Raw genomic sequence first — 18,493 nt, forward strand, 5'->3', positions numbered from 1 at the left:
TATTAAAACAAAAAGTGACATAATATGTGCTCAATAATGTTAGCCTTTTTTAAATAGGGAAAATAGTAAACAAGTAGAATAAATAAATAATTTCATACTGTGAATAGCACTTTGAAGACAGTAAAGAGTGGTGTGAAACAGAATGGTTGAGGAAAGGGCTGCTGCTTTAACAAGGCTAGTCAGGCCTCACCAGTATGGGCCCTTTTGATCTTATGCAGAGATGAATAACTGGGGTCAGTATTCTGTAAAGATTCAGAACTGGTGGGAAAGCATGTTTAAGGAACAGAAGAGCTGTATGACCGAAACATGCATGAAGGAGTGAGAATTTATGGAGGGAGATTGATGCTGCAGGCAAAGCCAGGTCAGGTCAAGTAAGCCTAAGAATGTCTTGGTCCACTGTTTGAAATGGGAAATTAGGAATAATATGAATTTCCCTAAACAGTTTTAAGAACTGTCATATGATAGAACAAAATTATTAGTATAAGATTTTGACTTATAGTTTTCTTCTGTAGAAAACTTTGGAAGGTTTCAAATGCTTAGGAATTTTAATTTCTTTCATATTTATAAGTTGTTCTTTTTTGTCAAAGAATTCTAATTAAAGCATTAAAATCTAGAATGCTTATTATTTTAGTGTTTAAATTTCTATGATCTCTTTTTCTTTAAAATCTGCTGTATGCATTTTTTTTTTTTTTTTTTTTTTTAACTATAGAAGTCTGTGAAAGCAAGTAATATTCTGTTTGTTGGGGGCCTATCACCCATTGTCAGTCTAAAAGAATCTATATTAAGCCTAGCAGTCTTAATTTTGGGTATAAAATAAGTTATGTATATAGGATGTATTTTGTTTTTTCTCTTTCATTTTTGTCTTCTCATGGAAGAGAATGTTCTGCGTTTTTTCACTGTGGCACATATTCATTTTTTTAGTCTGTGAATAGAATTGATGGCAGAAAAAGAGAAACATTATAAATACGATGAGGTCAATGAAATTTTCTAGGCCCAGTGAATTTGGAAATTATTTGGTAACCTGACTTAAATTCTGATGAGTTTTTAATCCGAGATAATGGTTCTTTGGGCAATTTATATCATCATTAATTTCAAGTCCTAGTGAGCCTCAAAAATAGAGATCACTGATGCATAAGATTTTGTTGGCACAATTTATTTGGATTCTGACTTGATTAGAAGATCTCAAATAATTTAAATGCATGGGGTCAAAGGAAAATTATTAACTTACAGCCCAGGCAGCAATTTGTGTATATAGTTTAAGCTTTCTTGGTTTTAAAATCAAAAAGACAAAACTGAGTGTCCTAAATTTATAAGTGTGCTGAGAGGACATGTTGACATCTGGAATGACTTAATGAGGTTGCATTTTTTCATTCTCTGCTTGCTTGTGTTTAAACATTTCAGGTCATTTATAGCAAATACACTGACCTGGTTCCAAAGGAGGTTATGAATGCAGATGATCCAGACCTACAAAGACCTGATGAAGAAGCTATTAAAGAGGTAACTGGGAATTGATATATATATAATTATCTTAGATGACTTTTTACATCCTTATTAACTTCCAAACCACTCAGTATGATGTTTCTTATTTCAGATAACAGAAAAGACAAGGGTAGCCTTAGAGAAATCTGTATCGCAGAAGGTTGCCGCAGCCATGCCAGTTCGAGCAGCTGATAAACTGGCTCCTGCTCAGTACATCCGGTATGAGGCCTGGAAGTCTTAATTTCTTTTCAGACTTCATTTGACTTAGGAGTTCTGGTATTCATTCAATATCGTACATAGTCATAATTATAAATGAATTGTCTTGAATAGGGACATCTATTGACTCTCCTTGCAAACAATTTAAAGCAGAATTTTTAAAGATGTCCACATTAAGATGTATGTTGTTATTGATGTTTTCAAAGTATTTTTTTTTTTTATTTTAGAAAATAAGTTACTTGTGGTATATGATCCTAACCACAATTGTTATAGTTTTCCTATTGAATATAATAGACGACCTTACAATCCTTCTAAATTTTGAGGGGCTTCACTCAACTAAATCTTTGTGTGGACGAATGATTCACATATAGACTTTAAAGAAAAACTCAGAGCTGCTAGGGCTGCTGCCATTATTTTTTCTCTGTTTCACAACTTAATCAAAAACTGCTGTGAGATGCCTGCTGGGATTTTTATGTGGGTAGTTTTTCCTCAAATACACACTTAGAAAATAGCTACTATTTCTAGACCTCCTCTCTGTGAAACTGAACAATTATACTTTCCATGTTAGAAAATGGATGAGGATGGATTGTTGACAATCTAACCACTCCAGTTTACATTGTTTGTAACTCATAATTCCTGCTAATTCTCTTATTTCTGTTCCTGATGGCTCTGCTTAGATATTTCGTAATTTTCTGTTAATCCTTTGTGAAGAGATTTGAAAATGTAGTCTCTTAAGATTATAATAGGAAAATACCTACTGAAAACTTGAATTAGTTACACTCTTATTTTCCATCTACTTTCTTTAGGTACACACCATCTCAGCAAGGAGTAGCTTTCAACTCTGGAGCTAAACAGAGGGTTATTCGAATGGTAGAAATGCAGAAAGATCCAATGGAACCTCCAAGGTTCAAGTAAGTAGATTGTTTCACAAGACTGAACCACTGTTCTTAAAGATATTAAAGGAGAAAAATGTCCCAAATGTTCTTAAAGGTATTAAAGGATATTTGATATATAATGTCTTATATTTAATATCTTATATATAATATCTTAAAGATGCTAACCACTGTTCTTAAAGATATTAAAGGAGAAAAATGTTCTAGTTAAAAAGTGGGATGCATGGTGGCTCACCTCTGTATTCCCAGTGACTCAGGAAGCTGAGGCAGAGGATTGCAAGTTCAAGGCCAGCCTCAGCAACTTAGAAAGGCTCTGTCTCAAAAATACAAAAAAAGGGCTGGGGATGTGGCTCAGTGGTTAAGTGCCCCTGGGGTTCAATCCCCAGTCCCCCCAAAAAAGTAGGGGCTGGGGCTGTAGCTCAGTGGTAGAGTGCTGCCTTGCATGTATCAGGCACTGGGTTTGATCCTCAGCACCACATAAAAATAAATAAAAATACTGTGTTCATCTACAACTAAAAAAAAAATTTTTAAAGTGTATTAATACAATAGTGTAGATGAATCTCAAGATAATTATGCTGAGTAAAAGGTAAAAACAAGTACATATAGTATGATTCCATTTATATAAAACCCTAGAAAATGGAAACTAATCTATGGTAATAAAAGGTAGAACAGTGCTTGCCTGTGGAAAAGAAGATGGGGTCAGAAGAAGGGAGAGACAAGAGACATAGGTAAGTGCAATGCAGAAACTTCTGGAGCGATGGATACGTTCACTGTGTTAATTGTGATACTGCCACAGATGTATCTTTCTGGCAAAATTTTAATTAAATTTTTTAAAAAATTTATTTTTTAGTTGTAGATGGACACAATATCTTTATTTTATTTTTATATGGTGCTAAGGATCGAACCAAGGGCCTCGCACGTGCTAGGCAAGGGCTCTACCACTGAGCCCTAACCCCAGCCCCAAATTTTAATCAAATTTTACACTTTAAATATGTATAGTTAATTATATGTCAGTACACATATTGTTATTATGTAACAATAATGTTGGGATGTCAGCTGAGTAACAATGATGATAGCATTGACCATATTTTAATAATTGCTGATGCCAAATGACAGGTATAGATGGACATTCATTATATCTGTTTTTGCCTGTGTTTAAAGCTTTACACAACAAAAAATAAGAAGGGGAAATTTGAGATATAAAAACTAAAAGGGCAAAAAAGTATATCACTCTCTGATTGTGTTTGATTTCTCCTTCAGGATTAATAAGAAAATTCCCCGAGGACCACCTTCTCCTCCTGCGCCTGTCATGCACTCTCCTAGTCGAAAGGTATTCTTTGCTGTAGTTCATGATCTCGATTTTACTCATGCTTATTAATTTCATAAATAACCTCCCTGTGCCTAAAGATACATGTCACCAAACTGTTAAGATTTCTTTTGTCAATATCAAATAATGACCCAGTCAAGACTACAAAGAACTGTTTCTAGAATGCATATGAGAATGAATGTGAAATGTTAGCTATTTTATTATTAGTAGCTTAAACCCTTCTTCTAATGAAATGAACAGGATCTGTTTCACATGAAGGATATCCCATATGAGTACCATGGGTTCATTAGGTCTCCAACTGATAATATTAAGGGACTTTTTTTAGTATCCCAAAAGAACAAGTTTTCATCTGAAAGGTAACACATAACTTTGTGGAAAAATACTAGCCAGCATTTTTAAGTGTCAGAGATAATTTCTAGATTCTTTTCCATTTTTTACTATATTAAAATTTTTAATAGAATCCATGGTATGGGAACACAGTATATAGTGCTACCAAAACAAATGGAATTTTACACTTTGACAAAATCTGTCCATTAATTGTTGTAAATGGAAGAGTCTTTGATGAGAAAGATCATACTTGGGTTTTTAGCTAGACTGTGAATCTATAAAAATATCACACTTCTCTTGCTCTTTCTCAGATGACTGTAAAGGAACAACAAGAGTGGAAGATTCCTCCTTGTATTTCCAACTGGAAAAATGCAAAGGTAATTAATTTAGTAATTGTAAGATTAGTCTCTAAGTATTATAATCTACTACTTCAGTTGAAACTTTAGCACCTTATCTAAATGATCTCAGAAAGGAATGCCAGGACTATAGCTCAGTGCTATAATTCATGTTTAGCATGTATAAGACCATGGGTTTGGTTTCTAACACCAACACCAAAAATTTAAAAGACCAATTTATATGACTTTCTAAAATATAAATGTTAGTATGCCAAGCTTATGATTACCATGTAGACTCCTTTGGTGTATTTTAGCTATCATACTGGGCACAGTGGTGCACACCTGTAATTCCAGCAGCTCAGGGGGTCGAGGCTGGAGAATGGTGAGTTCAAAACCAGTCTCAGCAACTTAGTGAGGCCCTAAGCAACTTAGGGCGACCCTTTCTCTAAGTAAAAAGGGGATATGGCTCAGCAGTTAAGAGCCCCTGCGTTCAATCCACGATAAAAAGAAAAGAAAAATGGGGCTGGGGATATAGCTCAATTGGTAGATTGCTTGCTTCACTTGCAATGACCTGGGTTCAATCCCCAGCACCCAATCCCACCCTCCTGCCCCCCCCCCAAAAAAAGAAAGAAACCAGTCTCAATGATGATGTGAGAAAATAACAGTAAATGTTTGGATAGTTTTAGTACTTTAATTTTCAACTATTGGTCTCTGTTTATAACATTGCAGGCTTAGGCTATTTAAATCCTACAGAAATCTACTAACCAAAGCCTCCAGGAGTTATTAAGAACCTGTAAAATATGGGATAAGTTCACTAATCACTATGTCTCATGCTCCAAATTATATTGTGATTCTATTTTTGATGGGCGAAAAAGGCCAATTTAACCCTTGAATTAAATGTAAGTTCTTCCTTAAAGAAAGTGTTGTTCTCATCCCACAGGAAGGTTGGCTAGTCTGATTTAGTCTGATTAGTATATACGAAAGTATTTGGTATATTAAGTATTTGATTCTGTAACACTTTGTTTTGTTAGGAGACCATGGACTAGAGGTCAGTATTTGGGAATCTAGTCAGAAATCTGGAAGAACAAAGGAAAGCCTCAAGAATCACATGGATGTTCAAATAACATCCATGTAATGTTACCGACATGGGATGAAAACTTCAGAATGTAGAATCGGGTTTTTTTTAGGGTGTGATATTTTTATTTGGTAACTCTAATTCATTCATCAAATGTTTTATTACTGTCTTTACAACTGAAATACGCAATTTTTAAGGGGCTTAATTGTGTTGAAACTACAGAATGAAGCAAGGAAAACCTTTATATTAGTGGTAAAATTTAGCAGTTGCCTAAATTGTACTTTGCAGAATTTCAACCTTAATAAAGGTTCACTTACTGGTTGAAAGAAATTCTCCTTCTAACTAATGGACATTTATTTTTTATAAATTATTACCACAGACTCTAACTAAAGGATCAAGGTTTAGAAACTCAATTACCTACTAAACTTTATCTTTTTCCCGCCATTTACTAAAACTTAGAATCTAGTAAATATTGAAGCAGTATGGCAAATTAATTTCCTAAGATTATTGTGATTTGGGTGCTACCTTTGTGTGACTTGATACTTCTATTCATGGAGTAGCTACTTGGCTGTTTGAATAGTGATTTTCTTTTATTGTACTTCACATGAAAATCAGTTTTTCCAGAGCTTGGGCTCTGAAGACATGCTGTCAGAGTTTAAATACTAGTTTATCCATTTACTATTCATACGACTTTAGGGACATTACCTAAGCTCTCTATCTCACTATTTTGATCTGTGAAATGTTAATAATATTAACAGCTTTATAGTTTTTGTGTCAATTGATGCCATAGAGGTAAAGTGCTTGCTTAATCCTCCATACAAAGCACTCATTGTTACTTGCTGTTATTTTTCATAATTGTGAAGAAAGATATAAGAAAAAAACTTTATGTGGTTCTTAGAATGGACGGGTCTTAATTTCATTTTACGTATTTATTGTAGCTCTTCTGTGACTGGTATTTTCTGTCTGCTTTTACCCTTCCTAGGGTTATACAATTCCATTAGACAAACGTCTAGCTGCCGATGGAAGAGGACTTCAGACAGTACACATAAATGAGAATTTTGCCAAACTGGCTGAAGCGCTGTACATTGCTGATCGGAAGGTTGGTCTGCTATAATTGTAATTTTTTAAATTAAATTTGTGGTAATTTGTAAACCCATTCTTATTTATTTAATGTAATCTTAATTTAGCTCCAGTACTGAATGATGATTCAGCTACCTAGGCTAATCTAATTTTGCAGAGATTGCTAGGTTCTGTTCTGTATTTTATAATTTTCCTGTTTTAGATGTAGATGTTCCCAAAGGGGGGGGCAGTTACAGGATTAATTGAATGCTACATAAAACAGTATAATGATATTGAGTGTTGATATTATATATTAAATGTTATATGTGTTATGTATTAAATGTTATGATATTATATATTAAATGGTATTAAACTGTGAACTTCAAGTTCACATGGCATGTGTTTAGCATGTGGAAAAGATTGTCTTCTATATCATAATGAATTCCCTTATAAACATTATCTCTTTAAAAACTTAGCCAGATATGAGGGCACACTTGTGCAATCCAAACTGCCCAAGTTTGAAGCCAACCTGGGCGCCTTAGCAAAATAAAACAAGAAAATCTATCTCAAAATAAGAAAAAAAGGGGGGGGGGCGTTTCTAGGTACATAGCTCACTGATAGAGCACTTCCCTAGCATGCATAAAACCCTGGATTTGATCCAGAAAATACATAAATATCAATAAATATATATATCTCTGTTAGGCTTAAGTTTTATCTTGAGTTAGATAAAAAAAAAATTGTTTTTAATTTTTTTTTTTGTTTTTGTTTTTGTTCTTTAATTTTTCTGAGAAGAGGTCTGTTAGTTGTCCAGACTAATCTCAAACTTCTGGGCTTAAGTAATCCTCCTACCTGAGCCTCCTAAGTGCTGGGGCAATAGACATGCAGCTCTGAGCTAGCTAATTTTTTATTTTTAGATTTTTTATGAGAATGCATTAGTGAACACTTGACTTACAAGATTGATTGGGGTCACAATAGTTTCAGCCATTAAAACATTCCCCAGGGTGAAAAACCTACCTTGCACAGTTTTCTACGCAGGATATCTTATTTTAATCAGCAGTAACAAATATGAATTCTGTTTAATTGCTCTTCCAAGCCATCTTTAGTCATGGAGTTGGATGATAGCTGTAAATATTTGCCCCACAGTAGTGTCCTATTTAATGTCATATTTTTACTAACAGGCTCGTGAAGCTGTGGAAATGCGTGCCCAAGTAGAGCGAAAGATGGCTCAAAAAGAAAAGGAGAAACATGAAGAGAAACTTAGAGAAATGGCCCAAAAAGCCAGAGAGAGGAGAGCGGGGATCAAAACCCATGTGGAAAAAGGTACAACATTCTCTTGGTAGAATTCACTTAATGAACAGTATGTGTCTCATTTTAGAAAACTTCTTTATTGTCTTTTTGTTTTTTAGTTTATACAAAAGTAGTAAGTATATATAAAGAAAACTGATATTTCAGAAGTAGTGTAGAAATGGAAAGTAACCTCTACCTTACGAAGCTGAAGCAGCAGAAAATAAGAGAGTATATTTGAAGGTGAGCCTTTCATGTGGGAGTGTATACTAGAGTTTTCAGGGGTTTTAAGTCCTGAGCAATATACAGTTGGCCCTCCATATCCTCAGAAACCACATCACAGATTGAACCAACTGGCCGAAAATGTTTGGAGGAAAAAAAAGAAATAACCTGTAATCTAGAGATGATTGAAAGTATAAAAGAGACTTGTAAGTTTTATGCAAATACCACCTCATTTTATATAATAGGATTTAGTATGCATGCATTCAGGTATCCCTGGTAAGTGTTAGAACCAGTTCCCAGGAGATATCAAGAGATGGTACTTTAAAAATCACATTATTATTTAGCCAGGCATGTTGGCACACTGCTTTAATCCCAGCTGTTGTAGAGACTAAGGCAGGAGGATCACAAATTCAAGGACAGCTCAGGCAACTTGATAAGACCCTATCTCAAAATACAATTTAAAAGACCGAGGATGAAGTTCAGTGATGGAGTGATTAGTCTCCATGTACAAGAGCCTGGGGGCAGGAGGGTATTAGTCAAGTGATAGGCTGGTGGGTTGTTTTGGTTTTCTGTTTTAGTTTTCTTGAAATTTAGAAGGAGAAATGAGGAAGTCAGCTTGCCCATATGGTAAAATAATTCAGAGTTTTTCTCTCTTACAGTCTAATGTATTTTCTAATCATTAAAAATTCCAGTGCTGCCAGCATGGTAGCACACGCCTGTAATTTGGGAGGCTTAGACAGGAAGATCATGAGTTCAAAGCCAACCTCAACAACTTAGCGAGATGCTAAGCAATTCAGTGAGACCCTGTCTCTAAATAAATACAAAATAGAGTTTGAGATGTGGCTCAGTGGTTGAGTGTCCCTGAGTTCAATCCCCAGTACCCACCCCCCACCCCCCAAAAAAAAGCTGCCAGTGCTCTCTCCAGTTCTATTTAGTGGTCTCCATTGGTGTATTAATTCTATCGGAGTGGGGTGATTAATTCTGATTAAAGAAAACTTGTTAGGGTGATTTTTGCTTCCTTAATAAATCCTGGTCTAAGGGCTGGGGATGTGGCTTAGCGGTAGTGCACTTGCCTGGCATATATGAGGCCCTGGGTTTGATTCTCAGCACTACATACAAATAAAATAAAGATCTTTCAACAACTGAAAAAAAATTTTAAATAAATAAATACATACTGGTTTAGTTCAAGTATTCATTCTTTCATTAATTCAGTTAACATTCTGTGCCTACTATGTGTAGGGGTTCTTTTCTAGACACAAGATTTTTCACTTGACATTGTTTGGGGGTGGGAGGGCAAGCAGTTAATTTCTGCTGAGTGTAGACAGACAAAAAATTAATCATACAGTAATATTTATAATAATGTAATAAAAGGTAACAACTGCTACAGCCAAAAATAAAACTGGGAATCGGGTATAAAAGTACCAGGAGAGGGTGTTCAGACTGGGCCTCCTTCTGAAATGATAACACTGTCACAAAAACTTAAAGATTTAGGAAGTAAGCCATGTGGCTATCTGGGGAAGAGTACTCCAGGTAGAAGGATAAAGGAAGTGCAAAGGGCCTGAGTTAGGAGTATGCCTGTGTGCGCAGAGAAGCATGGGGAGACCAGTATGGCTGAGAGTGGTGAGGAAGGAGAGAAATCAGAGATGTCCGGATAGTTAGGACAGGTGGGAAGAATAGTGCCAGCCAAGATCACATGGTCTTTCAGCCATTGAGAGGACATAGCTTTTACATCAAGTGACAAGAAAAACAATTGAAGGGTTTTGAACAGAACAACATTGCCAGCTTTATTGAGGTATAATTGACAAATGAAAGTTACATGTATTTAAGTTGTACAGTGTGGTATTTTGGGGGGGTTTTGTTTGTTCATTTTGTTTTGTGAGTCTTGCTATGTTGCCCAGGCTGGGCTCAAGAGATCTTTCCTCTTCAGTCTCTCACGAAGATGGGACTAGAGTTGAGCTCAGTGATATACCCAGTCTAAATTTTCTAGGCATTGTTTTTTTGTTTTGTTTTGTTTTATTTTGTGTTTTGGTGCTAGGGATTGAACCCAGAGCCTTGAACATGCTATTCATGTTCAGCAGCAGCATATAATCTACTGCTGAACCACACACCCCAATGAATAGATTCATTGGATGAATAGATTCTGGAGAGCTAATGTACTACATGGTGACAGAATCTATTCATTCAGTTCACCCCAATGTAATGTTCTGATATATGTATACTTCATAAAAGTTTGCCTCTGGGCTGAGGCTGGGGCTCAGTAGTAGAGTGCTCACCTAGCACGTGTGAGGTACTGGGTTCAATTTTCAGCACCAAATATTAATTAATTAATTAATATAAAGGTCCATCAACAACTAAAAAAAAAAGAATGTTTGCCTCTGTTTAGCTAATTAACCTATCAGTCATCTTGAATAGTTAGGTTTTATTTTTACCTTAAAACTACACACATTTATTACTGAAATGAATTTCAGGGAAGTTAAACTCAAGGTGTTAGCAGTGCTGCTGCTTCTTGAAGGCATTCATTTCCATGTCTTTTCTAGTTTTAGAGGCTCCATGTTCTTTTGCTTATGGCCACTAGCTAGCAATCATGTTGTTCTGATCTCTTCCAATGTCACATCTCCTTCTCTGCCTCTCCTGCTTTCCTCTTTTTTAAAAATTAGATTTTATCTTTCTAAAAAAGTTTTATTGGTGTATTTTTATTATACATGATGGTGGGATTCATCATATTCATATATGCATATAATATAATTTCTCCAGTCCCTACCTTTACCTCTCCTGCTTCCTTTCCTATTATATGGTAGTTTTTATATTTTTGGTGAGAACAATTAAAATGTGTCAACAAATTTCATTTATTCAATGTAGTATTATTAAATACAGTTATCATGTAGTACATTAGCTCTCCAGAATCTATTCATCCAGCATCATTGAAACTTTGTACCCTTTAACCAGCATTTCCTCTAACATATTTCTAAAAGATTACTCTCGTCACTATGTTAAAAATAGAAAACTATGCCCCAACTACTCGTAGAGTAGGCTGAGGCAGGAGGAACACAAATTTAACACCAACCTAGACAACTTAGTGAGACCCTGTCTCAAAATAAAAAGGGCTAGGGGCTGGGGTTGTGGCTCAGCAGTAGAGTGCTCAGCTAGCATATGTGAGGCCCTGGGTTTAATCCTCAGCACCACATATAAATAAATAAAGATATTGTGTCCACCTACAACTAATAAATAAATAAATAGGACTAGGAATGTAGCTTAGCAGTAGAGTGCTCCGGGTTCCATCCCTAGTACCAAAAAAAAAAAAAAATGACTGTGGCATGGGCATAGGCAGAAGCAGAGAAATTATTTGGAAGGCTATTAATAATAAACTGGTATGAGTTAAAAGAAGGAATCAAGAATGGTGGGATTCATCATATTCATATATGCAAATAATATAATTTCTCCAGTCCCCACCTTTACCTCTCCTGCTTCCTTTCCTATTATTTGGTAGTTTTTATATTTTTTTATATATAAAGTATGTTTTATATATTTTGGTGCCAGGTGCAGTGGCACAAGCCTGTAATCCTAGCAGCTTAAGAGGTTGAGGCAGGAGGATTGTAAGTTCAAAGCCAGCCTCAGCAGTGTAGCAAGGCCTTAAGTAACTCAGTAAGACCTTTCTCCACGTGAAATATTAAAAAGGGCTGGGATAGTGACTCAGTCACTACACATCCCTGGGTTTAATCCCTGGTACCAAAGAAAAAAAATGAATGACTCAGCAACTTTTGACCTGAGCAATTGGGAAGGATTAAATTTGCCATTTACTAATACTGGGGAAACTACAAGGGGAACAGGATTGGGAAGGAAAGATTAGGAGTTTGATTGAGGACATCTTAAATTTAAGATGGAGGTGTTAAGCATGCAGTTAATTTTGGGAGTCTTAAGTTCAACTGTAAGGAAATAACTAAGGTTGCAAGTAGTAACCCATGTCCCTGAATAATATGAATGACTTAATGAGGTAAGATATAAATGCCTGCCTGTTGTTCTAAATACTTTACCAGCAATTTAGAAGTAAAATTTGTTAGACAATGGATGTAGTTCAGTAGTAGAGTACCTAACAGTCACAGGGCCCTGGGTTTAGTCCTGTGCACTGCAATAAAAGAAAGAAAATTTACTTTATCTTAAGTTGTCTCAAATGATTAAAAATAAAGTAAAAAACAGAATGGTTCTTAAAATAGAGATAATACCTTGCACCCTATCAGATCATAATGGAATGAAATTAGAAATCAATGATAAAATAAAAAATAGGAGCCACTGGAAACTAAATAATATGCTACTGAATGATGAATGGATAGTAGAAGAAATCAGGGATGAAATAAAAAAAAATGCTTAGAGTGTGGGAATGGTGATGGTTTCTGTCTCACAGCAGGAGATGGCCTGCCCTAGGAACTTCCTGTGCAAAGGTGCAGATCAAGACTGCCCAGTTGCTATGGTAACTCCTTGCTTAAAGGAGGTTCTATGTAAGACACAGGACTGTCAGTCTTGACTCTGAGTTCAGACACCAGCTGCTAGGGCTAGAGAATTATGAGCACCAGAAGATAATTATAATTGTCTTCATCCTTCAACCTGCCTACTTTGAAGAAACTTTATCACAGAAAACCCTTTTGATGATAAAACTTACATATTAAACGTGCTGAACTAACTCTAGGTCATTGCTCCTCCATCAGAGGTTGATGTCCCACTTGGTCCCAGCTTTCTCTCTTTTAAAAAAAAAAAAGTTCTACACAAAAAGAAAGTATGGGGGCTGGGGATATACTACTCAGTTGGTAGAGTGCTTGCCTTGCATGCACAAGGCCCTGGGTTTAATTCCCAGCACCACAAAAGAAAATAAGTATGGGAGATAATGGGTTTATTAGCTAAACTGATTTAGTTATTTTGCATTATAAGCATATGAAAACATCATACTGTATCCCATAAATATATACAATTATTATTTGCCAATTTAAAAAAAAAGGAAGAGTCTGTTGACAGATATTAGTAGTTAATATTTATTGTACTTAATATAAGCAGTATACATGTATTACCTCATACAATCTGTATAGCAACCTTTATGCAATGGTGCTATTATTGTTACTGTTATACAGAAGAGGAAATTATAGGCCAGAGTAGTTAAGTAACCTGCCTAAGGTCACATTGTTAATTTTATCATGTAGAAACAGGATTTGATGACATAGGTACAGTAGGAATAAAGATGGCAGCAAAAGGTTCCTTGTTTATTAGAATCTTTCAAAATATAAGGAAAAATTTATGCATAATTCTTTTTTCCTGACAATGAAATTTTCAAACATCCAAAAAAATTGAAAGCACTGTGTGATGAACACTCATATCCACCCACCTAGGTTTTACATTGGATATTTTTAATAATTACCATCTCTAAATTTGCTTTGTCACATATACTCATGTTTCTGTCCAATTATCAGTCCAATGTACTACTGTACATAGAGACAATGTACATGAAGACAACAGTGCTATATACTTCAGTATACAGAATTCACATTCAAAAAGTTCTTATACAGCTCAGTGTGATGGCACAATCCTGCAATCCCAGCTACTCAGAAGGCTGAGGCAGAAGGATTGCAAGTTCGGGACCAGTTTGAGCAATTTAATCAAAACTCTGTCTCAAATTGAGAAATAAAAAGAGATGGGCATAGCTTAGTAATAGAGCACCCCTAGGTCCGATCCTCTACACCTCAAAACCAAACAAAAATTAAACTAATACTGTTTATTAGATTTAAATTAATTGCAAGTAAGATTAAAAAGGCTGAATGAATGTGACTACAAAGAAGTACTTGGAATTTTCTCTAAAGTTAAAGAATATTCTCGTATTTAAAATATTAATGAATAATACAGTAATGAAGTGATTTTCAACTGTGTCCACACAGAGGATGGGGAGGCACGTGAGAGAGATGAAATCCGTCACGATAGACGAAAAGAAAGACAGCATGACCGGAATCTTTCTAGGGCAGCTCCTGATAAGAGGTATGTGTTATTTGATGTACATACAAATTATAAAGAGGTCCTTTTTATATTAACTTTTGGAACAGAGTTTTACTCCACTGATAGCAGTTTTGCTTTTTCTCCCTTTTATTTTTAGTTTGATAATAAATTGGCACCTAATTTTCTTGTACTTAATGGGTTTGTCTTAGCAGAATTGACTATCCCTAGAATTAGTCCTTTCTTCCCTCACTTTATAAGGTCAATTAGAATTAAGAATGGGAGCTGGGTGCGGTGTTACATGCCTGTGATCCCAGCAACTCTGGAGGCTGAGGCAGGAAGATTGCGAGTTCTGAGCCTGCCACAGCAAAAAAGCAAGATGCTAAGCAACTCAGGAGACCCTCTAAATAAAATAGGGCTGGGGATGTGGCTCAGTGGTCAAATGCCCCTGGTGCAATACCCAGTATCCCGCCCTCCCCCCCAAAAAGACTGGAGTGTATGGAATGTGGATAAAGGAATTTAGATGAAGATTGTGAAAAGGAAGTAGTGAATGAGACTGCTCTGAACTGTTATTTTCCTATTTCAAATGGTGAGATAGATTATTTGCCTATGTTTTTAGATAGGAAATAAACTACCATACCTTTATTGACATCCTTTCATAATGCAGTGCTGTATCCAATACCAGGCTATGGGGGAGTGGGGGGTCAGTTTTGAAAGAAGTGAAAATTTGAGCAGCTTATTTGGGAAAATTTTAAAAGCATTCTTAATAAGTTACAAAATGGTATAAAACAAATAAGTACATGTGTGGGGACATAAAGTAGAAATTGTAGTTAACAGATACCGAGGAGCACAATTGCTAAAAAGTCAAGGAAAGCTATAATACAAAAGTGAAATTCTGAGTGTTGTTCAAATGTAAATGTAAAACATTTTCCTCTCAACCAACTTCCATACTCTATACTCTGGTCATCCTAAGAGCTGATGCAATCCGTTTTTTAAGTCATATCTTAAATCACATCTGTTGGTGTTGGTTGTTGTTGAAGTGGCATATTTCATCTCCCTTGATAAGTGTAGTCATGGAAAAGCAAAGAATCTGAATTCAGTGTTATGGGTAAATCTACAAATTAGAAGAAAGAGAAATTAAATGTGAAAGTTTTCAATTAATGACACTCTTGGTTAGAACTTTCTAAGTTGAAAAGATTAAAATGGTTTTGTACCATAAATTGAGCCCTTAAAAACCGGTAAAGTGACTGAAAATTGGTAACATAGAAAAGCCATAAATAAATTGGGCTGGGGATGTGGCTCAAGGGGTAGCGAGCTCGCCTGGCATGCTCGGGGCACTGGGTTCGATCCTCAGCACCACATAAAAATAAAATTTAAAAAAAAAAAAAAAGATGTTGTGTCCACCGCAAACTAAAAAAAAAATAAATATTTTAAAAATTTTCTCTCTTTAAAAAAAAAAACCATAAATTTGTGATTGGATGAAAAGCACATTGTCTATGGAAATAATTAGACCTGAACATTTAGTAAAATTAGTGATGACAGTTACCATGGTTTCATTCCAATGTAGAGTGTGTACGTACTGAAATGGTAGAGGAATTAAATTAAGCCGAATATTGAAAATTCAGAGTAATCATTGACGTGTTTTCCTCAAATTCTAGTAGGATAAAATTATAGAATGTGGTTAAGCAAAAGAAGTGATTGTAGTATGTGGATGATGATTCAAATGAGGCGTCACTTAGCATCCACTTCCCAAACTTTTGTCTAATGATAGCAAGTATAGACCATAGCAGTTTCATAGTTTAGCATGGTTCTCTGGTGATTGTTTGTCCATAACAAGAACCAATCTATTGAAAGTTTTTTTTGAGCTAACAGAAGAGTCCTAATTGTAGAACTCTACCTCCTCTAATCGTGCATCTGAAATGCTATACCAGCTGCCAACCTGATTACACATTATCAGGAAATTTATGTTCACATGATATAAACATAACATATTCATTTCCTTTGCTTCTGAGATTGGTTGTATTTAAATTGAATATATTCAACTTCTCTGTAAAGAGTGTTCAGTTAATTATATTGTGTTTCAAATAGGTCAAAGCTGCAGAGAAATGAAAATCGAGATATCAGTGAAGTCATTGCTCTTGGTGTGCCCAATCCTCGGAATTCCAATGAAGTACAGTATGACCAAAGGCTTTTCAACCAATCCAAGGTACAAGGAGTTTAGAAACAGCATGGTTTGTGTGTTGACATGAATACCTATCCTTAGGGAAAAGAAAATTTAACATGTCTTAGATTTGGATTGCCAAAATTTGGCCAGTGTGGTGGCAAAAAATTGGATGTTGTTACTTAAGAGACAAGATGAAACGTTTCTGATTGTGACCTCTTAAATTTGGATACAATTCAAAGCATTCAATAGAAAATGAAAGAAATGGGGTGATAAGAAATTACGTGGTTCTGGTGTATGGATTTTTTTTTATTATATATATAATTTTTAGTTGGACACAATACCTTTATATATTTTTATGTGGTACTGAGGATCGAACCCAGCATCTTGTACATGCTAGGCAAGCGCCCTACTGCTGAGCCACTACCCCAGCCCTGGTGTATTTACCTTGTATTTGTAAACTAGAACCAGTGTTCTATAAAACTACCTTAGTTTTTTTGATCTGTAGATTCTTTTTTAAGCTACAGAAACATTTCAACTAGAGAGCTTTTAAAAATGAACCTTGAAAACTGGACTAAAGTACCAGACTGATTGGTCAGAAAATCTAATTTCTAGTTCTGGGGTCATTAACCAGCTAGGACACTATTTTTGCTCCTTTGTTTTAATTCACCTAATGTTGATTAGTAACTATGCATATGTTAGTGAGATCAAAAATAGATGTGCCTTTCCCTTCAAGGAATCCATAGTCTACGGGAGAAAACAGCAGAATGACAAGCAATGCCTCAACCTCCAGAGTAGTGGGGACTACAGGTGTATGCCACCACACCTGGCTCACAGGGTTTTTGGTTGTTTTAAGCATTGAGATAATATAACTAAAAGACTTAGAAAAATGCCTGCAGTATGAAAAGCACTTGACAAATTATTACAATTATTTTAGAAGAACTTACTTAAATGTTTTCTGATCTACCTAAAACCTCCAAGTCATAATTAGCTTTGTCCTTCTACATCCCAGTTGAACTAACACTTCTATATTTGTAACCACACACTTGGTGGTGGTGCTTTCCAATAATCACCTACTCATGAGGCTGAAGTAAGAGGATTGCAAGTTTGAGGATAGCCTGGGCAATTTAGGGAGATGCTACTTCAAAATAAAAAGGGCTGGGAATGTAGCTCCATGGTATAGCAATTACCTAGCGTATGTGTGAAGTCGAGGGTTCAATCCCCACTATCACCAAAAAACAAAACCATGTGAAGTCATTTAGCTAATAAATGATGTGATTAAGATTGAAAATTGAATGTCTTGACCCCAGAGATTTGTTCTTAACCACTATATACAATGACAGTTTATCAGCCTGAAAAGGGAGGTTGGTTTGAAGGTTTCACTTAAGTATTTTCAAGACTCACCTATTATAAGCTTAGGCTGAAAGCATTTAAAAATTGTTAGGAAAATTTTTTTCTTGTTGATTTCAGATGTTCATTGAAATTCTCAGATTAGGGGTATAACATTCCTTACTGTAAATGGCATCAAAGAACTATTTTATCATTCTTTCGTCTTCTTGCCACCATGTAGATACAAATTAAAGTTTTTGAGTACTTGCTTATAGAAAGAAACATCCCTTTTTTTTAATATTTATTTTTTAGTTCTAGGTGGATACAATATCTTTATTTTTATGTAGTGCTGAGGATCAAACCCAGTGCCTCACGGGTGCTAGGTGAGCACTCTACCACTTGAGCCACAACCCCAGCCCCAAGCATCCCAGTTTTAATGACTGCTTTATTAATTACAACTTGAATTCCTTTGTCTCCAGGGAAGGACCCAAACATCATATGAACAAGTTTATGTATTTGGGATTTTTTTAATGAAGACCTTTTTTTAATTTGAAGTTAAGGTTTTTTAAATGAGAGCTATAAATGAGCATTTATTACTCATAAGTGTAATCAGATTTTTTTTAATAAAATATATTTTCATTTATTTTCCCACAGGGTATGGACAGTGGATTCGCAGGTGGAGAAGATGAAATTTACAATGTGTATGATCAAGCCTGGAGAGGTGGTAAAGATATGGCCCAGAGTATTTATAGACCCAGTAAAAATCTGGACAAAGACATGTATGGTGATGACCTAGAAGCCAGGATAAAAACCAACAGG

General features: G+C 35.4%; 1 protein-coding gene across 1 annotated transcript in view; it reads left to right on the forward strand.

The window, feature by feature from the left end:
• The window catches only part of Snw1 (SNW domain containing 1), a 37,570-nt gene that overhangs the window by 17,578 nt on the left and 1,499 nt on the right, over nucleotides 1-18,493 (forward strand). The window contains exons 4-13 of the mRNA XM_027931581.2: nucleotides 1,402-1,497; nucleotides 1,592-1,698; nucleotides 2,502-2,606; nucleotides 3,849-3,918; nucleotides 4,554-4,619; nucleotides 6,635-6,751; nucleotides 7,890-8,031; nucleotides 14,133-14,229; nucleotides 16,273-16,390; nucleotides 18,329-18,492. Coding sequence (XP_027787382.1) covers nucleotides 1,402-1,497; nucleotides 1,592-1,698; nucleotides 2,502-2,606; nucleotides 3,849-3,918; nucleotides 4,554-4,619; nucleotides 6,635-6,751; nucleotides 7,890-8,031; nucleotides 14,133-14,229; nucleotides 16,273-16,390; nucleotides 18,329-18,492 — 1,082 coding nt within the window. The remainder of the gene's footprint in view (nucleotides 1-1,401; nucleotides 1,498-1,591; nucleotides 1,699-2,501; nucleotides 2,607-3,848; nucleotides 3,919-4,553; nucleotides 4,620-6,634; nucleotides 6,752-7,889; nucleotides 8,032-14,132; nucleotides 14,230-16,272; nucleotides 16,391-18,328; nucleotide 18,493) is intronic.

This window comes from Marmota flaviventris, chromosome 2 (assembly GCF_047511675.1).
Source record: "Marmota flaviventris isolate mMarFla1 chromosome 2, mMarFla1.hap1, whole genome shotgun sequence".
In the NCBI taxonomy this organism is placed as follows: Eukaryota; Metazoa; Chordata; class Mammalia; order Rodentia; family Sciuridae; genus Marmota; species Marmota flaviventris.